General features: G+C 39.0%; 1 protein-coding gene across 2 annotated transcripts in view; it reads left to right on the top strand.

The window, feature by feature from the left end:
- Nucleotides 1-24,291, top strand: part of pdlim2 (PDZ and LIM domain 2 (mystique)) — a 59,755-nt gene that overhangs the window by 12,568 nt on the left and 22,896 nt on the right. For both annotated transcript variants that reach the window (XM_062051426.1, XM_062051425.1), the window contains exons 2-6: nt 4,303-4,424; nt 5,966-6,117; nt 12,163-12,232; nt 12,515-12,666; nt 14,945-15,008. In XM_062051426.1, coding sequence (XP_061907410.1) covers nt 4,332-4,424; nt 5,966-6,117; nt 12,163-12,232; nt 12,515-12,666; nt 14,945-15,008 — 531 coding nt within the window. In that variant the 5' untranslated portion in view covers nt 4,303-4,331. The remainder of the gene's footprint in view (nt 1-4,302; nt 4,425-5,965; nt 6,118-12,162; nt 12,233-12,514; nt 12,667-14,944; nt 15,009-24,291) is intronic.

The following is a 24,291-nucleotide window of genomic DNA, read 5'->3' as shown; positions in this document are numbered from 1 at the left end:
ATCACTCCAGCAGCACTGAGAGCAGACTAAGCCAAACTACCTGTCGGGAATTTATAAGAAAAAATCTGAGGCACTCAAGAGGATAATAATTGAAATTATTCAAACTAAAATTTTTAGTACGGTACTTGGCTAGTCTAATTATAACATGCCTACACGATTCTGCCTGAAAGGCTTTCGTTAGGGCAAGGGCAAAGTGTTCGTCAGTCGGCTGCGCTCATTGGATAACTCGGTCGGTAATTAGAGACAGCTGTTAAGTGTGAGTAGGTGGGTGGTCACATGATCAGCATGACCTGTTAATGAAAAAATAACAATAATGATGATCACAGAAATTGCTGAGTATGTAAAACCAAAGGGAAATCTGCACCACACAATCCTACATCATCATCTTAGCAGACAATCAAATGTACATAATACAGCTGTATATGCATTCATATAATAAGTATTAAGTCTCTAAGGACCTATGTGAGAGACAACAGACCTCACATTTTTAAGAGGAGAATAATTTACAGAAAAGGAGAGAAATAGAGTTTACCATTAAGACCTGGGTACTCTGTAGCTTTCAATGTTTAAATCCAAAATGCTTCTCGTTGAAGTGTTTTAAGCCGTTCCCCCCTCCTAATTGAGAGAGCAATATGCTCTATACCTGATAATTTTAAAGAATTACAACTGCAATTTACAAATAATGAACAGCCATGGGGTATTGGCGATTGACAGTTCTTATTGCATACTTACGCTCAGCCAATCGTGCCTTTTTAAATTTGCGCTTTGTTTTCCAAATACAAAGGATCACATTTTTCTACACCCAAGCAGCATTCCAAGCATTTTGCTCTTTTATTGTCGGTAATGTGGCGATTTCCATTGTCCAAAGTAGTTGATTCCCCAACGTACGTTAATTAAAGGCCTACTGAAATGAATTTTTTTTATTTAAACGGGGATAGCAGATCTATTCTATGTGTCATACTTGATCATTTCGCGATATTGCCATATTTTTGCTGAAAGGATTTAGTATAGAACAACGACGATAAAGATTGCAACTTTTGGTATCTGATAAAAAAAAGGCTTGCACCTACCGGAAGTAGCGTGACGTAGTCAGTTGAACATATACGCAAAGTTCCCTATTGTTTACAATGATGGCCGCATGAAGTGAGAGAGATTCGGACCGAGAAAGCGACAATTTCCCCATTAATTTGAGCGAGGATGAAAGATTTGTGGATGAGTAAAGTGCAAGTGAAGGACTAGTGGGGAGTTGAAGCTATTCAGATAGGGAAGATGCTGTGAGAGCCGGGGGTGACCTGATATTCAGCTGGGAATGACTACAACAGTAAATAAACACAAGACATATATATACTCTATTAGCCACAACACAACCAGGCTTATATTTAATATGCCACAAATTAATCCTGCATAAAAACACCTGCGTGTTTGTTATGCTAGCTCCTAGCTCCTCTGCTAGCTCCTAGCTCCATAGAACACGCCAATACAATTCAAACACCTGATCAACACACACAATCACTCAGCCCAAAAGACCGTTTACCTAACCCAAGGTTCATAAAGCTTATATATTTTTAAAAAGTTACGTACGTGACGCGCACATACGGTCAAGTTATCGAATGTTTAGCAGCCAAGGCTGCATACTCACGGTACCTGATATTCAGCTGGGAATGACTACAACAGTAAATAAACACAAGACATATATATACTCTATTAGCCACAACACAACCAGGCTTATATTTAATATGCCACAAATTAATCCTGCATAATAACACCTGCGTGTTTGTTATGCTAGCTCCTAGCTCCTCTGCTAGCTCCTAGCTCCATAGAACACGCCAATACAATTCAAACACCTGATCAACACACACAATCACTCAGCCCAAAAGACCGTTCACCTAACCCAAGGTTCATAAAGCTTATATATTTTTAAAAAGTTACGTACGTGACGCGCACTTACGGTACGGTACGTGTTATGCTAGCTCCTAGCTCCTCTGCTAGCTCCTAGCTCCATAGAACACGCCAATACAATTCAAACACATGATCAACACACACAATCACTCAGCCCAAAAAACCGTTCACCTAACCCAAGGTTCATAAAGCTTATATATTTTAAAAAAGTTACGTACATACGCAAAAAAAAGCCAAAGCTGCATACTCACAGTAGCACGTCTGCGTCTTTGTCATCCAAATCAAAGTAATCCTGGTAAGAGTCTGTGTTGTCCCAGTTCTCTACAGGCGTCTGTGTATCCAAATCAAAAGTCCTCCTGGTTAGAGTCTCTGTTATCCGAGTTCTTCCATCTTGACTGCATCTTTCGGGAATGTAAACAAAGAAGCGCCGGCTGTGTACTGTTGTGGCTGACTACGTTCGAAAAATACGTCCATTTCGCACCGACAACTTTCTTCTTTGCTTGCTTGGCTTCCTTCTCCATAATGCAATGAACATGATTGAAACAGATTCACGAACACAGATGTCCAGAATACTGTGGAATTATGAAATGAAAACAGAGCTTTTTCGTATCGGCTTCAATGTGGAAGGCATACCCGTGTTCGCCGGGCTACGTCACACGCATACGTCATCCTCAGAGGCGTTTCGAACCGGAAGTTTAGCGGCAAATTTAAAATGTCACTTTATAAGTTAACCCGGCCGTATTGGCATGTGTTATAATGTTAAGATTTCATCATTGATATATAAACTATCAGACTGCGTGGTCGGTAGTAGTGGGTTTCAGTAGGCCTTTAAGGACTTCACTTTTTCAAGAATGTGGTAGCTTAGTGAAAATATACATAAGTTTTGCTAGTGACTGATTAGCAATATTGATTTTACATGGCAATTTCAACAGGTTCTTAATTTGTTGATGAAAATTACAACTAAGATGCATGTAGGAATCAAACAGATGTTGCTTAATAAGTGCAATACTTTTATTAACACTTTTTAGGTCCCAACAAAAGACTAGATTCAGCAAAGACTGAACTGACTAGCCAACACACCATAAACTATACACTACTGCCATTTAACATCTGAGACTTGCAACTGTAATTGCAACTTACGGACATACTTGTAATAGAAATCTGATAATAAAACAAGATATAACAACCGATTCAACAACTTACCTTAATCGGCTCATTTTTTAATGTTGCAATAAAAATGTGATTGTATTATAACAATTGATTAATATATTTATTAACACTGTCAAATGTACCAACTATTGGTACCGCTGAGCACCGCTATCGATTCCCAGGTACCGGGAATTTGTACCGTATCGGTACCCACCCCTAACTTCATGCAATGCTGTCTGGCCCTGGCCTATAGAATGTACTGTACTTTACAGGGCTATCACATACTGTAATGCACATGTGTATTCTGTAGACCAGTGGTTCTCAAATGGGGGTACGCGTACCCCTGGGGGTACTTGAAGGTATGCCAAGGGGTACGTGAGATTTGTTTTAAATGTCTGTCAAAAAGAACTGTGAAAAGAAATGCAACAATGCAATATTCAGTGTTGACAGCTAGATTTTTTGTGGACATGTGCCATAAATATTGATGTTAAAGATTGCTTTTTTTGTGAAGAAAATTTTAGAATTAAGTTCATGAATCCAGATGGATCTCTATTACAATCCCCAAAGAGGGCACTTTAAGTTGATGATTACTTCTATGTGTAGAAATCTTTATTTATAATGGAATCACCTGTTTATTTTTCAACAAGTTTTGAGTTATTTTTATATCTTTTTTTCCAAATAGTTCAAGAAAGACCACAACAAATGAGCAATATTTTGCACTTTTATACAATTTAATAAATCAGAAACTGATGACATAGTGCTGTATTTTACTTCTTTATCTCTTTTTTTTTTTAACCAAAAATGCTTTGCTCTGATTAGGGGGTACTTGAATTAAAAAAAATTCACAGGGGGTACATCACTGCAAAAAGGTTGAGAACCACTGCTGTAGACAATAGGTAAGCATAGAAGTCCCAGTGCATGAAAGACTTTCATGTATTTTCCTGGTCTCAAAGGTTCATTTAGATTTATTGAAAGTCTTTATCTGCCGTTGCAGGTGCTTGGATGGTAGTCATGTGTACCTAGTTTAATTGTAGATTCCTGCCATTCCTGTTTGATGCGGTTAGGCAGTTTGTCAAGAAATTTAGGCAAGTCAATGTGACGTGTTGGTGGGGATAAAAGGCAGATTCCAATGTTTAGTGTCTTCACTTGTTGACATCAAACCTTTAAAATTTCCAAGCATGCAAGTATACATTAATATATGTCTCATATGTGATGCCTTTCCATGTGAAATAATAATCTTTGTTTTGATTTAAGGCTCTCAAGAGTGCACGGCAGCCTGATCAATGGCACTGACGGTGAATTTAAGTGGTCCATCACCATGGGGCTTCAGAATAGTCGGAGGAAGGGATTTCAAGAAGGCCTTAACGATCTCAAAGGTATATGTCACGACTCGCTCTGCCGCTGAACCTCCTTGTGCCTTATCAAACCACATCCTCTGTTTTTGTCAAAACACAGACTGTAATGGCGTGCCATGCAAAGTCAACTTCCTCCTCGCTACGTCCCTTTGCTTGTCTTTTGTTTATATCCAGAGCCTGCCTCATACCTATTTCCTTGACTCCCAAACCCATTAGAATAGAATGGAAATAGATTACATTAGAAGGAAACGACTGATTACAGTTACAGTGGAAGTTGAGGTGGGAGGTTAGGTGTTCCTGGCCTAGAGTGCACAGTTGAATGTGTTTAAGTGCGGATACGTGTTTTTGTTATTAATAACATGCATGCTTTACCATGTGCAGCAGTAATGCTTACATAAGCTTACTGAGTTATAAATCGCATATCGTCAACTTGCTTTATTTACCCACAATCCAGCTCTTCAGCACTCAGAGTATAACTTATGGTAGATCACTACCTGACTTTAAATCTCTTTTTACTTCAAAAGCATTTCTTGTTTGCCTTCTTGACAAGCTATGCGTGGCTTTCCATAAATATTGCCACCACTAGTGTATCTACTTGTCTCAAATATCAAACAGGTTCGGTGAACTCTTGCAAAGTCCTGCTGTGAGAGATCAAACTTCTTCTCAGAAAACGGTTGTCCTCTTTGACTAATGGCTAGTCGTCTGGGGTTCTCCCCCATCCGCAGTTTTGAAGCTCTTAGGTTGGATGATGTGAAGCTGCTGGCACTGGGCACTGATATATGGATGCACTATTGGATTCCTGAATGATAGTTGCTCCTTGTTTCACTTGTGCTAAGACCTGAGAATAGAACCCCCAAATGCGCTTAGTTGATGTGAATTCAGGCGTATCCCGATCAGAAAAGGCACCCACTATTGTGGGTCACCGCAGCAACACTTAATTGCCTCTTAACGTCCCACAGGCATGGCCCCTCTGCCCTCTTGCTTGCCTAGTGACTGGCATTCTCTCTGCAGACACTTTTTTCCTCCAGAGACGAAAGACAAAAGCACACACTACCCAGGCCTTTTATAATGTTTTGCATTCTTTGCCCTCCTCCCTGTCTTCATTCTTAATTGTGAGTTTAAAGTCAGGCTAATAATAAGGCACATTTTCAGGCTACAATATGTACAAAGTGGATATTGATTTTGGCTTAGGTATTTGAAATTGTGTGTGCCAGGGGACGTAAGGCTTGAACACAAAAACAAAGCTAAGAGTGTGGTGCCAAGGACTTCATGTTTAGTCCCATTTACTGATGTGGGAGTGTGGCATTGGCTTTGACACGCAATGAGGCTAGTTGCAAAGGTCAAACCATCAAGTTTGTCCTACTGTAATCTATTTGTCCAGTGTTTATCCACACTATCGACACAAAGGTAGTGTTATGAAGTGTAAGCCTCATACAGTTAATTTAGTAGCATGACATCTTCTCTCATTTACTTATTAGCTAATGCGAAATGTCTGTTGTTGACAAATTTGCAGAATTTGAGTGGGATTCACGTTTATCTCATTCTTTTTTTGTTTCAAACAGGTTAACGGAGGCAGCAAGGCAGAGCAAGCAGCTCTCCAACTAGGTGATGTCATCTTGGCCATCAATGGGGAAAATTCTGCTGACATGCTGAATGCAGAGGCCCAAAATAAAATCAAGAACTCCAAGACCCATCTCCAGCTTCTGGTGGAAAGGTATGTGCCGTGAATTAAAATATTATGATATCCACAATTGAATTAGGAACTTTTAAATATTTATGATAATATACACAGACTATGTACGGTTTATAAACATTCCTGATAATATGCACAACAGTCACTCTTGCTTCTAGCTCCTCCTTCACTTTTTCTACGTTATCACACTGTAAACACAAATAAGTGATTGCAATCAGGGGAAATACCAGTTTGAATCGGAGCCACATTGTTGTTGGTTCTCCAAAGAACGTGTTTTGGAATTTAAAGAGGTTTTCCTTTTCAGTAAGCCCTGATCTTGGCTGGCAATTTGATGAAAGGTCCCCCTGTAATTCCAACTTCTTGTCCCTGTTTCCCCGATACCTCTCAGACATTATCTTGCCTTCTTAATGGTTACAGCCACACTTTCAGAAGCTGTCACGCACATGTACCTTCACATGTTTCCTCCTTGGATGTCCAATGTCCATGTGAGTAGATTTTTTTCTGCTGACCTCATGTCTGCCACTGATCCAGAAGCCACACTCACACTACTTGCTTGCTTGGGACAGTGCCACTTTAAAGCTGTGCCATGTCTACAGTCCCACTGTTTGAGATGATGTGGAGCACCAGTCCCATAAACTTTCAAAGGATTTGTAATAATATTATATATATTTAGTTCTTGTCCAGCTAAACACAAACCCCTAAACATGGCCCAAGCAGAGAGGGTACTTTGTGTCTACTACAATGGCTTTGTTCACACTGTAGAGCAGGGGTGTCCAAACATTTTGACTTGGGGGCCGCATTGGGCTAAAAAAATGTGGTTGAGGGCCGAAAGCCGACTGCATGTAAAGTAACAACTCTCTCTCTCTCTCTCTCGCTCTCGCTCTCGCTCTCTCTCTCATATATATATAATTGGATATTAAGAGTATGCAAAAGTTTGACTTCTACCTTGTTTACTTCCGTGACAACCTCCTTAAAGTTTTGTTATCGATCAGAATTATCAAGCAGCTAAAATGCACCAAACATGGATAAGTGTGGAGAGTGTTAAGCATTTTCCCATCATGCTTTGTAATGGGTTTAATTTAGATTTTTTTTTTAATGTTGATTGGATGTTTTTTTATAATATCCACAAAGTTTAGTGACCATGTCTGTTTAAATTTTATGTTGGTTGGATTTTTTTAGATTTTTTTTGCATTCGGTCATATAAATAGATGCTGCACATTCCAAACATATGAAGTCTTTGACCAAGACAAACGCATGTTGTTCTCTAGATTTTGTCAAAATAGCAGCATTTAAAATGTTATACTTTTAAAATGAATATAAGATTTTTTTTATTAAACTCATGACGTCTCGCGGGCCAATTTGAAGACGCCGGCGGGCCGCATTTGGCCCGCGGGCCGTACTTTGGACACCCCTGCTGTAAAGTATCATGCCTAATTTGGATGTGTTGTGAACAATTTCATAAAAAGATTGAATTTAACATTACAATTGTTTTTTATTTCTATTGTGAACGGAATGGGCTCCCGTACTGAGCTGCTTCGTCACCCACACTGTATTGGGTTAACGGATGTAGGCGTGGCTCCAGTTCTAGTAGGTGTCAGTCCTAGTGCATTTGTGGCAATTTCAGTTAACCTTTTTTTTACCGAATTATTTGACAGAAGTGATTAGGAAGGAAAATCGCAATAATTTTGGCTCTCTGTTTGTGGGGCATTTGCTTTGACGTGTTTCGAGGAGCAGTCGAAGGCAGGAGAGTTGGTATATGACGTGAATTGTAAAGCATCTTCTTTTCCCCTGTTTTCTACTCATTACTCCACTATTTATTTTCAGCAGCATTTATTTTAGCAAAGTGTTAGACATTTGTTGCTCTTTGATGACGTACAGGTCAGTTGAACGTGACTCGAACGGTCACACTGCAGTTGCATCGGCTACATATCGGATTTATAACCACGTACGAAAGCTAGTTTATATTTGAAGGCCTTGTCATTATTGCACCAACAACTTCAATTAAAATTACCAGACATATGACATCTAATGCCATTGCTGATTTTATTTCAAATGTCCTTAGAATGTTTTAGAATTTGATAGTAGTATAGTGATCTTCGACCTCCCTTTCATCCTCTAACAAAGCTTTTTACACGTTTGTCGGATTTCCGTGCAACGTACATCTGTGCTATTCCTTTAGTCTTTTTATAGTCAGGCTAAGCTGCACCTGAATGACTTCCAGGCATGAGTGAACTGAGGTGGAATGTTAAAAATGTCCAACTATTCTAGCCACAGAATCAGTGACACTTCTCTAAACTTTTGTTGACAGTAATACAGCAAGCTTAGGAGGGAAGCATCGTCCATTAATTTTAATGGGACTTGCCCCCAAAATTAAAACCATCACAACACTGCTATTTTTTTCTATTCGTGTTTCACTCATGGTTGGGTTGGGTTCTGGAGACTGTTCACGTTAATATTTGTCCTGTATGCTTTTAAGTGTTTCAGTATAAAATAAGTATTTTAAGAACACAAGTACAGTAGTACCTCTAACTAACTACCCAGCTGGTTATGGGACTGAGTTCGTACAGTAACTCAAAAGACTCGTATCTCAAATCAGCCCTGCACGTTATTGGCCCTCCTAAAACACCACAATTTAAACATGCAACATGCCCTTTTAAAAAGAAAAACAAATTTGTAGATAAAATATACTGTTTTTCAAAAACATTACAATAGCATGTACTACAAACGGCTACAGTAGTTTTATGAAATAAGGTAACAATGCTCAGCATTTACCTTGGGGAACAGACTTTTTGTAGCCGTCTTCTTTGGGATGCGTCTCTGTCGTGTCACAAATGGAAGTAGGAAATCATTGTTTACGTTGAACACTGACGGCTTTTAGTGACGGACCGCATACATATGGCAATGCCCACTGCCGAGCCCGCAGAGTGAGGAGACGGCACAAACTGAAACACGCCAAACACCGCATCATCAGCGCCCCCTCAACTCCATGGATAAACGTCCGTCATTTGGACACTTAAAATTGACTCGCTGTGTCGGCCAAACGGTAGAACATGCTTTTAGTGGTTTGTTCCTCTGATTTGGTCGTCCGGTTCTTCGTTTTTGCACTCAAGCCAAGTGTATACTCTCGCGTCACGTAGCTTGCATCCCCTCTGACGGCGTCTTGTTTGATTTATAGTTCTTCCGTGGAGGTTTGAGCCAGACTTGTAATTCTCTTCCAAAACACCAAGGGACAGTGTCTCCAGAAGGAGCAACTGCAGCTGTTGTTGACTAGATACTGTAGTTCCTTCTAGTGAAGAGTGACGATAGACAACCACAACATCGACATCTTTGTCTACACTGGAACTAATAATTCACAATCATCAGTTCACTTTTAATGGACATTTTACTTGAAAACCAGAGAAAAGTACCTTCGCGGAGATGGACTGTGAACTTCTGAAATTTCTGAGTCGAGGCAAAGGATGCTATTATTTGCTATGCTATTCGGGCGTTTGGGACATTGGTCAAGAGACAATGAATTGATTAACGTGGATCCCGACTTAAACAAGTTGAAAAACGTATTCGGGTGTTACCATTTAGTGGTCAATTGTACGGAATATGTACTGTACTGTGCAATCTACTAATAAAAGTCTCAATCAATCAAAAAAGACAGCTATCATGTAAATAAATCTGTTAAATAACAAAAGTAAGTTAACGACATGCTGGTGTTAATCTGTATGGTCATGTTCAGAGTTCACAAATGTTTCTAAATATACTGTGCCTAAAAGGTTATTGACGTAGAATGAGAAGTGTTGTGTGTGTGAGAGAAAGACGTGTGTGAATGAGAAAGAATATGTGTCGGAATTGAACCTGTTAGCACAAAATTGACAAAAGTTGAAAAGAATGTCGAACTTTGTGACTTCTTCTGGACGCTACAAGACAATAAGCTAAGAAACACACATTCAGTAATTATTTTTAGAGTGCACCAAGATATTAAGTACACAATATCAGTTTTCATGCAAATCTTGGTTCACAGTTTTTTTTTTTTATACACAAATTTAGGCATTTCAAGCACAAAGTCTGCTGGCCTATGTTCAGTGACCCTCCATGGCAAAAACAGAACACTAACACACTACGCAAGCTGCGCGACGCAAGAGTATATCCCAGGCTTCACTTTCTCAGTTACGGTGGTTAAAGGGTTTTATGTCTATCTCTGTGGACTGTGGTCAAAAACAATTTCAACCGGCGGCGTAACTCCAATCATGCTTGCACTTGCAGCAACTTAAAGGATAACAAAAAGCAGAGAGGCCGCTTGTAATAATAAATTAATAATAATAAAAATACTCGTAATTTATGTTACTCATAAGTTGAGGTACCACTGTAGTTGTAGTCTATTCATATACAATCAATTTGTTTACGAGGGATTTTTGCAAATCTGCTTGTGTTGTAATAATAGTAAACACTTAAGTAGTTAATTTAGTACAACGGAAAAACTAATATTTTTTTCCCCGCAAGTTTGAATTGGCTTTAAACCTGATCACTACTTTAAATAAAAACGAATATTGTGAAATTGAATCAGCCTTACTTCAGTCTGGAATTTTTATTATTACACATTTTCAGATCGTGAAAGGTATTCTTACAATGCACACATCTAAGTAATCAGCCTCAGGCAGTTAAACTGTCAGTCCCCTTGATGACAGCTATGAAGAGCTTATATTAGCTAGTCAAGTGCTGATTTATGTGGATAACAGCTATGGGGGAAGTCACAGTCAGCATTTTTGTCAAGAGCACATTTCTCTTTGTAACGGAAAAGTCAGTGCTTATAGACTCAACACTGATGTAATCGCTGACCTGTAATACATCTGATTGTTGACCACGACTCGTCACTTCACACAGCTGAAGGTGGAAGCTGAAGGGAAACATTTACCGTAATTTCCGGACTATAAGCCGCTACTTTTTCCCCGCGTTCTGGTCCCTGCGGCTTATACAAGGGTGCGGCTTATATACGGCCTGTTCTTCTCCGGCACCGACGAAAAGGATTTCGGTGGTTTTAGTACACAGGAGGAAGACGATGACACAATGATTAAAGACGGACTTTTCATATACCGGTAGGCTGGTTATTTTGATAACGTACAGGCGAGCACTTTGTATTACTTTGCACCGTTGTATTATTTGTACTCTGCATGAATGCTGTTCGCCATGTCAAAGATGTGAAAGTTTGATTGAATGATTGAAAGATTTATTGTTAATAAATGGGACGCTTTGCGTTCCCAAACAGTCATCTCTGTCCCGACAATCCCCTCCGTGGTAGCAGGAACCCCTATATACTACGGTAATTACACATCAAAACCCTGCGGCTTATAGTCGGGTGCGGCTTATATATGGAGCAATCTGTATTTTCCCCTAAATTTAGCTGGTGCGGCTTATAGTCAGGTGCGGCTTATAGTCCGGAAATTACGGTAATCTCTTTTATTCAGTTTGTATTTCAAAGCCATGGCACTTTCCAACATTCTCAGGAGAAGAAGAAATGTTTTCCAGCTTTTGTACCTCTTCCTCGTCTTGCCATCTCTTTCCTGCACATGGTATTGCGAACCCAAGCAATGAAGTGTGTTTCTGGGTGATTTACCGCAGGCATCCGGGCCTTCCTCTGTGCCTCATTACCTCAGGCTTGACCAAAAGCCAGTCAGCCTCTGGCCCTGCAGCCAGGGGGGCACTGTGTGTTTTCATTGGCCACTGTATTGCCTTCAAATGTAATCATCAAATTGCTTGCAGATTGTGTTTTTTATTTATTTAAGTAAAGCGAAAGTGACTAGTTGGAAAGAAGAGACCTGTCTGAGGAATATTTTTGAAAGACCGTCAGATGCCAACAGACGTACTTGAATCCGAAGCAGTCTGAAAATGTTCCATAGAGTAATATTGTTCTCCAGTCAGAAAAAAGGTTTTTTTTTTCTTTCAGTACATTTTTAAACAATTTTTAAATCAGTCATTTTGATATTGCACTTAAAAAATGTTTACTTTAGGATTATCCGAATTCAATCAAGTCTGATCAATACTAGTAGCTTTCTAACACTTGGGGATTTGTGTCTCTAGAGCGAAACTTTCCAACCCCCGGCAGACAAATGGAATCAGCACCCCTGAACAGCTTACAGGAAGATTTCAGGTTAGAATGTTTTGTCTATCTTAAACCACATTTACCAGTCATATTATTATACCACATGCATAATTCCATATCCACGTATTGTTTCCATCAATATGGAAGGAAGAAAGCTAAAACAATGTTTTATCATTCTATGTGGGTCATAATGAGCTGCCTTGTAATACTGTACTTTGCGCAAATACAGTACACTAAAGCATATGTAACTATTTTGACCACCAAACGCAATGAAATGTTTGAGTTCCATTCATCCAATAGTGTTACATAAACTTGGTGGTATGACTGCAGGAGGCGGTACAAGTGAGTCGAGACGAGAACCAGAACTACAAAGAGTACACCATTTCCAGCCCTGCATCACGGTCACCTGGGCCTTATTCACCACGTCGTCCTGCCAGTCCTGATGGGAAAAAGGATGGGCTGATAGCCACCACCAACAAAAGGTAGTTTCTCACTTGTTTGAAGTTTTTTTACGGGTTTAAAACTTAACAAGACGCTGACTGACTTAACAGTTGTAAATTGGATGGAGATAATTACCGGTAGTAAAACATTACATAAAACATAGTCTTTCCTTTGATTTGTTATCCATTTGATATTACGCATGTCCCGATTCCACTTTTTCTTGTCTGATATAAACCCGATACCTTTGTGTTCTTTTGAGGTCAAAAATACATTTATATTTTATTTTCTAATTTATATTTCTTCTTTACTTAATATAAAACTAAAGTAAGTAAATTGTGCATTTAGTTTAGGCTTGTGGATCGGGTGGGATATATTTGTTTTTCCTTGTATCCGATCCAGTACATTTTTCTAGTATCGGGCCAATACTGAGTATATGATCACACTATAATCCCTAATTACAATCTCTTCAAATGAGTTGATTCAAAGTCATGATCTAATCCAGGAGTATGCCAATATTTAACCTTACAATACTGTAATAGATGCACTCTGCTGCATATAGTTTTTTTTGCTGCTATAAACCTGTGGTGCGTTGTATATTGTTTTATTAATGAATACACAAACTGCCGCATGAGCCATCTTGGATCACACGCACAAGAAGTCCCCAAAAACATGTCCGTTCAAACATTACGGTGTCCTGTAAGGGACATTTATTTTGCTACTTGCCAGTCACAGAAAACAAAACAAAGTGCTACAATGGCGGGATGAAGTTTAACTGAAAGATACAATCATTGTTAAAATCAAAACCTTGGAAAAAAAGCTTCACAGAGGGAATACATTGTCAGACTATTTACATTCTCTTTCAGCTTGTATAACCATTTGAGGATAGTTGAGTCTTTTTGAAGTGTGCTATTTGACAAATTGAATAGGATTAAAAGTGCTCTCTTGACACTGCAGCATCCAGTGTCAATAGGTATGGGAATAACAAAGTGAAAGCCACAGGCTTTTACTGTAGTAACAAAGAATATGCACACGATATCACATTCCACCATTTGCATTCATTTTAACAAAGCAGAATGTGGAACATTCACCACACTTATTGTATGCTGCTCATTTGTTCACTCTGTGACAACTTCATAGGCCACAGGTGAAATCCAAAATGTTTGGCTTTAAAGACGTGTTTGGCCAGTCACATTCACAGTATTTATAAATGCATTTCTTTTTTTACAGTAACCATGTACATTAATCAGTCTTGTCCCGGTGTACATTTTTTAAAGTATGGGTTTCACAAAATCTACATGTTTCCCCTCATACCACATTTTCAATGTAATCATGGCTTGCCCATTTTATAATAGTTACAATACTGGACCGTATACATATAATACAAATGTAAATACTAAAAACATTGAAACCTGTGCAGATTGCCAAGATTCCTATGGCGGTGGGGGCGTGGTCAATATGAAGTCATCACATTATTTGTTATGATGCATATTTTCTTTAAAAAGGCAAAAGAAAATGTATACAGACATTTAAAACAAATATTTTTCTAATTATATTATAAACCGATTTTTCTTACATTTTTTTGCTTTGTTATTCAATTGATGCTGCTTGTTGTACAATGTACTTCGTTGAAAATCTTTTTTTTTTTTTTAGAGATTTCTCTAATCCTTTTTAGTCAGTCGTTTATTCATAAAAAACAACTGGCAACAAATCTATCATCTATTTCTGATGTTATTGTATGTTGATGTTATTATATGTTATTGTGTTTATAGACTCTTTACTTCTGTCGCTCAATGTATGCGACGAAAAGCGAGCTGCAGAGAGCCTGACGTTATACTTGCTTTGCGCTGCTGGGACTTTTTCTCTCCTTAAAAGACAGCAGTGTGATCTCAAATGTTAAAGATTGCTGTCAGCAGGTATATCTCATATACTTAAAAATTTGCTACCAATGCTTGTTGGAATTGGGCCCATTGTTAGCATACAATTGGCAAAACAAGTTAAAAAGAGCGCCAGACTTTGTGTGTCTTTATCTGGATGCTAAATTACATTATATTTTTGCTTTCATGTAAAAAAAAAAACCCTAATTTTTAAGGTGTGGCGGCTAATATGTTGCCGTGGCGCACCGCCACAATCAAATACATTAAGAGAAAACCCTACTGTGACAACACACTCATTGTCAGTCATGCTCAATTTTTAGCACAATTTTGTAGTATAATATACAAATCAACTCTAAGGGCCATAACCTGATATTTCTATATATCTTGTCCAGATATCAAAATATATGTAATTATCCCTTACCTTTTTGCTGTCCTTACATTTTAGTGTTCAGATACGCTCATGGTCGCCAGAGGAGAAGAGTTTTAGACTGCCCAGGCCACTTTCACAGGTAGGTTTACACTTAACTAATTTGATATTTGTAAATTTGTACACTCTCTGATGAAGATTACCACCATTAATTTACTCTTGGCATTAAAAAAAGTAGTGATCAAATGTACTTACCTGTAGTTTTTATTCACACACAAGATGAAGGAAAAGTCAGTATGTCTGCATAGTTTTCCCGGTGCTACTGTAAAAGTTTTTACAGTACACTCAGTAGAATGTGCGAGACAAGCTCATCTGTATGTTTGAATGTGTCATCAAATTTATGAAGTATAATAATTGTCTCAGGACTTTGTTCGCATGCTCATGTCCTGTCTTGATTAACACTATGTGAGATTGTTTATTCTGACAGGGCTAGCCCCAGTCTGTAAGAATAGCATGTTTTAGGTCTCAGCTTTTCTTCTTCAAGGTGTCACATTCCCTTTTAGAATGCTCTCGTGTGTTCATTGTTTTACTGTAACAGCTGGATACAGAAAAGGTCTGACATTTATCTTGTATAAGTCACAGCCTGCTCAATCAAACACAAATATTTGTCGTCAAAACAATGACCTTAACTTATAGTTGTTTGTAAGAAGACTTATGAGTCTACATAAAGAGTGAAATATGGTAAGGGGAGGCTTGGAGTCAAGTGAATGTCACCAAACTATGTTGTGCTTATTTACAATTCCTGCAACAAAACGAAAAAGGGGGTAACTCAGGCCTCCGCATAGCCATCGATGAGCTTTAGAGAAAAGATGTTGTGGGAAAGTTCATTGTGAGCTATTTCAGCTATGTGTGCATGCTTGGCCTCACTGAAGACTGAACATATGAAATGACAGAGCAGGACAAACATACAAGACCCCTTGTAATGGCAGAAGGAATTTCAGCCCGTTTTATAACTCTTGTGGACACTTAATAAAGTTAGATAGATGTGCAGAGGTTTGAACTTCAAAACATGTGGTCATCGCTTGAGGTTTCAATCTAAAAAGGTCAATTTAAAAAAATGTGTCCACAATTTTGGGATTTGTGCTGTTGACAAATACAATGGGATACAGAATAGGTTGGGAGATTATAGCAAAAATCTGAATCAGGATTAATTGAACTTTCTACCTTGATTTTGTTTGATGCACTCTCAAGGGCTGTTTTTGACTAAACCTACTCAGTGGCCTAGTGGTTAGAGTGTCTGTCCTGAGATTGGTAGGTTGTGAGTTCAAACCCCGGCCGAGTCATACCAAAGACTATAAAAATGGGACCCATTACCTCCCTACTTGGCACTCAGCATCAAGGGTTGGAATTGGGGGTTAAATCACCAAAAATGATTCCCGGGCGCACTGCTGCTCACTGCTCCCCTCACCTCCCAGGTGATCAAGGGTGATGGGTCAAATGCAGAGAATAATTTCGCCACACCGAGTGTGTGTGTGACAATCGTTGGTACTTTAACTTTAAAGATTTTTATAGTCTAATCTGATTTGTTATATTTTGCCAATCGTTGACGATCAGTGGAATCTATAGTGTTGTTTTTAAGAGAAATATGTAGTAGTGTATACTGATTGGTCACTAGATGTCAGTAACATATCGATGTGCTGTAGCACTTATACGTGACTATTCAAAAGTTTATTAAAGGTACTTAGAAAGAAATGCAGTTTTACATTTAAAGAGAAAGAAACAAAGATCTCATTTAGGACTGTTTCCATCTCAAAAAATACTAAAACACAGTTTGTGAGGACCTTGGCTCTGGCACAGAACCAAGATGACATCAAACTTGACTAAATAGAGGAAGTTTCCGTATGTGAACCTGCAGTGGGATATTTACCTTTGCAAAAGGAGAGCCACACCTCCGGGGCGAAGCGCTGCGCCCCGGTGCCTGCACAGTGTCCAATTTCCGGCAGACAGTCGAGGCTTGGCGGCGAGAGCGCATCCTGACGAGCCTCAATAACGTCCGCAATCTAGGAACTTCCTCCCAACACGGATAAAACACAGCCAATTGATTTTAGAGACGTGACGTCACTCCTGGAAGTAGCGGCCATTTTAAGGAAGACTGAAGAAAAGGCCAAAACTAAGATTTATCTCTTACTCTCAAAGTATTTGTCTGCACACAATAATATTTGTGTAATATTTAAAGAATAGACGCACTCAATTGCGCCTGCTGTATAAAATGGGGGGGGGATTAACTCGCCTCAGGAAGGTGTGGTTTTAATATCAAATAATTCAATGGCAATGTTGATTGTCGAAACAGATTCCAAATCGAATCGTAACATTTTTGACTATTTGAAGACAGCCCTATTCTCAACTACTCTACAATTTGGTTGGTATCCGTTTATTGTAGCCAACTGACAGAGACAGAATCTGCTTTGGGTACTGTCAGCTCGGTGCTTGAGTTTTCCTCTATGACGCTTCTGTGTAGCCGACTAGATGGAACAATGTTGCGTGGTTACTTCTTCTGCTGATTATCTGGCAGCCTTCACATTTTGCGACACCTGGCTGCTTGTCGTGTAACTACACAACTAGCAGTGTATTTTAAGGGGATGCTGTATTAGTAGAGAGAGAGAGCCATCTGCTTGGCTGGCAACCATTCTATGGTGTACCCTGCCTCTTGCCCGAAGTAGGCTGGGATAGACTTCAGTTTACCGCTGACCCTAATGAGGATAGGCGCTATAGCGTCAGAGTAAAAATGTCATCTAGCCCCAGCAAACTTGTCAGGAATGCCATAAGAAATCTCCTCTGATATCACATTTGATACATTTGCAAAACCTTAGGGTTGTTTTGTACTTTCAAGCTGTTTTTAGAGCTGATTATTGTACAACATGTACATGTGGTTACAGTACTAGAATCTGTTCAAGGCTAATCCAACTGACTCAAGCACGATATGTGACATTCACTCAGATGCCTTAAACAGACAACATATTGAAACGGAGACGACAGAGCTACCCAGTGTTGAAGCAGACTAGCGTAAGAGAATGAGTTTTGCTGCCAGGAATTTTAATGAGAATGTAAATGGCTGTAGGGTTTATTTTAGGTTCTATAATGGCCATTTAATGTTTAGCTTGAAGAAATTTAATCATTTGAAAATATAATGATGTGTCATGGTGATGTGATCAGCACTAGTCATAGTTCTTACTTCCTCATGCAAAACAAATTGTCAAAAAGTGTATTTGAGAGAAGTGAACGTGTCATTGAATAGACAATTAATGTACTTAGTACATTTTGGGACTCATATGTTTGTGGAGCAGATTTTGCCTGTCTGATTGAGTCCCAGTATTCTTTATAATAAAGCTGTATTTGAGCTCATGGAATTATTAACAATGTGTTTCATTGTAATATTTCTCATTGAAAGTGTCTCCAAACCCCATTTAAAAACCTACTGTGTCCTTTGAAACAGCAGCCGATAAACCACGGTGAAACAAACTTTAAACACACAGACATACTCACACGCACGCACATTTGGAGTTGTGTTGTGGCAACTTGTGGTAGAGACTTCCATCACTCAGCCTGTTGGAATTGACTTGCTCCTGTCATGGCTGTCTGTTCGAGGCTGCGTCACGTTTGTGGTATTCTTAGTGACGCCCACTCTTTTTTTACTTGTTTTTTATTCATTGTTTCCCTTTACTAAGTCATCGTTCCACTCATTTGACTTTTATCTTCTGGGAGACTTTACATTCCTTAAATCTCCTTACACTACCTAACTTTTTAACTTTACTATAGAGGAACAAATTACATCAAAAAGTCAATCACTATGCAGGGATCATAATTGTCATCTGCTGTTATTCCATTTTCTTTTATCATAAATGTATTGTGACCTCCCCAGAATTTTACAGTCGACACATTTTTGTTTTTGAGTAGACTGCAATTTGAGATGATCTCCTGTCCACTACATAGTCTTTTTCTTCTCCCTGCTTTTTCTGGTATGTAAGCTGATATAAAGTGTAATTTCTGTCCCTGCCATCTGTGTGTGACGGTTTCAGTGTATATCATTTTAGCCTGGTGGATGAGTTACGGGTTTTGGCTGACCTTTTTCCACCAAGGTTGTCGACTGAGGTTTTACAATGATTAGCGTCCCACTGCAGCGCTGTGATTAGTGAGTTGAATTCTTTCAGAGCGCCCCATGGGGAAAAGACTGGGAAGAGGCCTGCCTTGGCCGCTGTGTACGTTATGCTGCTTGGGCTGGCAGGAACACTGCAGCTCAGTAAAAGTGAGATGTGGCGGCTCCATGACAAGGACCTCTGTCCCGACTGAGATGTGAACAGCACTGCTATATCAGGTGATCAGCCGATCTGAAAGGTGCCTAAAAAGCTTTTCCACACTTGTGTTTGCTCTCTCAGTGAGCACAGAGGGATGTGCGCAACAGTATCCCCCATTTTCCAGGGTGTTTGGTATCCTGAGAAAATGTTCTGTACAATAGAGGCTGTGATGGGCCAGGCTATGTACGACTGGAGCTTGTTTTCCCTTCGCATTACAAGGATAGTCCTTGTGTGATGGAAGTTTGAAGAGGGGGTTAGTTGTCACGTTTTGGAATCCAAGGAGCCCGCTGACATTCCCAAACTGTACTTGTACCATCACACCAATTTGCAAGGTCAAGATGTCGCTGAAATAAGTGCCATTGTGCCCTATATGCCCAATTTTTGTGGAAGACTATTGCCCTGTTTGGTAAAGTTTGGATAAACTATGCAAACAAAGGACAGTTTAAAATATTACCTAAAGACATCTGAGTTTACTGTGTTTAAAATTGTATCAGTTCTGTAGAGTGCATTTTGATCATGAGCTCTGGGAGGGTGTAGCTAGTAATGAAACAGTCAGTTTGTATCTGTAGTTGTCAAGTGTTCATTGTACATGTTTTTCAGGAAGCATTCAAGGTGCCGCTATATCGTGAAGTAACAGTGGCAATCATCCAGTCTACCCTGATAGCCGGCCTTCATTTAAGACTAATGCAAAATAACTTTTGAAAAATGTTAGCCTGTTTTCATTGATTTAGATATATAATTTTCATTAACTGTATCTCCACTTTTGAAGGCTCTCAATTAATTGTCCCCTCCAGTTTTGTTGTTTTCATGCCATGACTGACTCACTGAGTTCACAGACTTTAGTATCAGGGAGTAAACCACAATGACGGAAGGATCAAAGATTCCTGCAAGGCTAATATGAGATTGTATCTGTACTTGTCAGCCAATGTCAGGATTCAGAGCCATAACCGTTACAGAACAAAGCAGCCTGTCATAATGTTGTGTCGTTAAGGCCTAAACTGTTTGCTTTTCCCCCCGACAGTTTCTTCTTAGCTTCCTGAGGGTTGTGTTGCATGTAGCTATGTGTAGCATATATGAAATGTGACAATATGGAGTAGAGCTCATGTACTATAGGCTGGTATCAGAAGTTTAGATTTGGTCAGAGAAAACTGTGCTTAAAGGGGACCAATGATAATTTTTCTATTTGTTGACTTATAAATGTTGTTACAATGTTGGATACTTGTGTGAAACAATGCCAAAGCATCATATCATATGGTTCGTGCATTTGGGCATTAGCTTGCATGCAGTTTTGGATGGCTTCAACGCTGTGTTTTGCAATGGGTTTTTTTAAACAGTTGCCCATTTATTACTTATATGGGCATCCTTGTATACTGTACGCTATTGGCAAGACTCCTCCCCCTCTGCTGAGCAGAGACTAATTTCCGTTTTATTCATTCTTGTCTCATGCCATCCTGTTTACTCTGTCTATAAAATTAAAACCATATTTTCCAGGCCATAGAGCGCACACGTATTTAAGCAGCACCCACCAAATTTTAGAATAAATAAATATTTTACACGTATTAACCGCACCGGACTACAACCCGCTGATATATACCGGTACGAAAGATTTTGTAAATTTAAATTTAGATACCTTAATTGTTTCCAAGCGGTGGCTGTCACAGCAGTAAAACAGAAGTCATTGTCATGGACCCATTACCTGCCAAAGCTAGCTCTCCAATCAGGAAAAAAAACTCAATAACTCCACTGTGACATGTTGGTGATTTTACAAAGCTGCATCAATACAAAAATAATTCCATTGTAAGTTAATTATACAAACCCAGACACTCTTGACCGTGTTAGCATATTCGCTAATGCTGACGATGCTAGAATGATTACATTATGATAGCGCGTATAAATATGCATGAAAACACTCCTACTTCACACATGGGACGGTTTAGTATGCATTGTTTTAGTTATATTGCAAAACTTACAAATGTTGCTTGGAGTGATGAATGCAGAATCTTTTCAAGCAGAAACGCTATGGACGAATAGTAGATGAAAGGGGACTTATATATCCGTTTCAAGGCACAAAACAGAAAGTACATTTCAAATCCAGGTCTGCAACCTTGGTCTCTTAACTTTGCCAGGTCCGCTTTTAATGCATCCGGCAAACAGACACGTCTTTCACAAGAAAATTATGCAGTGATACGAGTAGCAGCAAAATACTTGGAAAGACCTAAAAATACCAAGGTTAAAGTTGCTTCACACCTACCAGCCACAACATTAGGCACGCCTGCAAAATATGGCAAAAAATGCAACCCTAAGAATCAACATACAAAAGGGCACAATTTGCTGTGTAGCATTTATATGGATTCCATTTTATTGTCAAGATGTACCCATTAATGTATACTAGTAATGCTGAATGGCTTGTGCTTGGGAAATTTAAAAAAAAGGACTATTTTAGTTCTTATGCTATTTGATTTGGCAGTCTAGTGCTGTGCTGTGTAAGCTGAGCCAATGTCAGAAGTAGTGTGGGCTGTGGCCACGTTGAAGAGATGTCTTCTGTGTACGGAGCACCCTGTGACTGGACAGTGTGAGGCCTTTTGGCATGGACTTGTAGCCTTTAAGCTTTAGAGCTGTTGTGGCCACTGTGCAGGCAGCATGCCTCTCCTCACCCCCACCGATTTCCCTTAGAGTGGAAAAGCAAACTGGGGCACTTTTTACTTCCCCCTGCTGCGTAGCCCCCCGGCACACTCATGAGGGGTACCGACCTTGCACGGTTCATGGGCTGGGAGAGATGAGCTTTTACGAGTTAGTACGGTTTATGAAGTTCTGTGCGCTGTACAGTATGTCAATGTTCCAAAAGTTGTCAAGGAAAATAGTCAACTGTTTCTGGCCTCTGTATATTTCTGCCAGAAAAAAACCCCAAAACATGTCAGCCAATATTCCTGTGACCTATGCTCAGGGGAGGCAGGAGAAGCAAAGTTCTCATCATGAAAAAAGAATAACATAAAATAAATATTAGTCTACTTATCTGCATTATAAATGTACATTTTGTTTTTCAGCATATCGCCATTATGATGCTTGCACAGAGATATATTATACATGAACATTCTACAGCCAGTAACAATCCATCAAACTTTGTTCATACAGTACAGCACTTTTTATGCACAGGCAAATGGCAACACGAAGGGCTCTACACCAAGAAAAAAGGAGAGAAGATGACACACATCACTATTGACAATAACAAAACATGGCATGGTACTGAGGATTGAAAAAAAAAGCCACCTTTTAGGCGTCCTGGCTGGAGAATAACTAAAATGATCACTATCTAATAAATGGTATAATACATATTTTTAAATGTATGTGAAATAAAATATAAATATAAACGTAATAAATATAGTAAAACAATATTATTTTTGCGGGCCAAACAATACATTCATTCAGTGGATCAGTGTACTGTACTGCACTTAAAGGCGGCATACTGTGGGTGTAAACATGAGTCCAAAGAAGTCACTGCTGCATTCACCCACAGAACAACATGTATGTGTTCTGGTAAATGTGGCCATGGCTGAAATGTAATTTCTTTTATGATAATTGTTTCTTTTTGTGACTGTCTAAATTATACACAATTAAGCATTTTGCATGTCGTTTGTCTAATTTGCTTACAGCCAAATTCCTCTCTAAATGACGTGTTTTTGGCTGTACCCTTGTACTGTGCAGCTGTATTGTAATTGTATTCTCTCCTGCCACGATGCCCCTCTGGGAAACCACAGACCTACCACATTGCTTCCCGTAATGTAATCAACTATTTCTTACTGCATTTGTGCTGCAATATGAACGATGCACATGTAATTAGCACAGTTTTAGATTTTCTTTCAGCTACTGTTAATTCATACTGTTCTTTCATACATACATACATACATACATACATTACTTGTTGGATTTTGGCTTCTGAATACACATGTTCAATGTTTCAAAATGAAGTTCACCTGTAAAGGGTATAGAGTAGTGCATTTTAGGTTCGTACTGAAGTTCTACCCATAAGCCAAACTTTGTGTGAGTAGTGTATGTTCTGATGTTCCACCAACTTAAGCCACCCACATTAATATTTACAAATAAAAAATAACTTGGAATTTAATTCAGACACTAGTTTTGGAAAACCTCCCGAGCAATTAGATATTCATTGCTCAGTTCTGTATGCATGTGTGCATATACAGTAGCAAGGTGGTTAAGAGGGGAGGAGTATATTTACAGCTAGAATTCACCAAGTCAAGTATTTCATACATATAATAAATACTTGACTATTAGTGAATTCCAGCTATACATATATATATTTATTTTATTTATATATATATATATATGTATATATATATATATATATATATATATATATATATATATATATATATATATATATATATATATATATATATATATATATATATATATATATATATATAAAGAAATACTTGAATTTTAGTGTTAATTTATTTACACATATGCACACACATAACACTCATCTACTCATTGTAAGGGTTGAATTGTCCATCCTTGTTTTATTCTCTCACTATTTTTCTAACCTTGCTGAACACCCTCTCTGATGATGCATTGCTGTGTGGCACGCACAAAAGTGCTTTCATCAAATGCACTAGTCTGGAATCTTCCATCTCTCCCTAGCATGGCCCAAAACCGGTCAATCTTTGCTTCCTGAGGAAGATCTTCACTGCCAAACACTTTGTAGTCCACTACTTCTTCCCGGAGGCTATCCAGGTCCAATCGCAGCTGCGGCTTGGAACTTACAAGCGTATTTCTTCATCTTACTCGTCGTTGGCGTCGCCATGGCTGTATCTTCCTCGTTCTTCTGCTTCGTCTCCTTGTTGTGTGCGCAGTTGTGCACTCTCTAAAAGCCGTAGATGTTATTGTCACATATGTACAGTAGATGGCAGTATTGCCCTGTTTAAGAGTGTCACAACATTGCTGTTTACGGCAGACGAACTGCTTTACGGTAGACGAAAACGTGACTGCGGTTATTGTGTGTTGTTACCGCGCTGGGAGGACGTTAATGAAACTGTCTAACAATAAACCCACATA

The sequence above is a fragment of the Entelurus aequoreus genome, linkage group LG06 (genome assembly GCF_033978785.1).
Source record: "Entelurus aequoreus isolate RoL-2023_Sb linkage group LG06, RoL_Eaeq_v1.1, whole genome shotgun sequence".
NCBI lineage: Eukaryota > Metazoa > Chordata > Actinopteri > Syngnathiformes > Syngnathidae > Entelurus > Entelurus aequoreus.
Note: the sequence above shows the minus strand (reverse complement) of the source record. Positions and strands in the feature narration are given on the sequence as shown.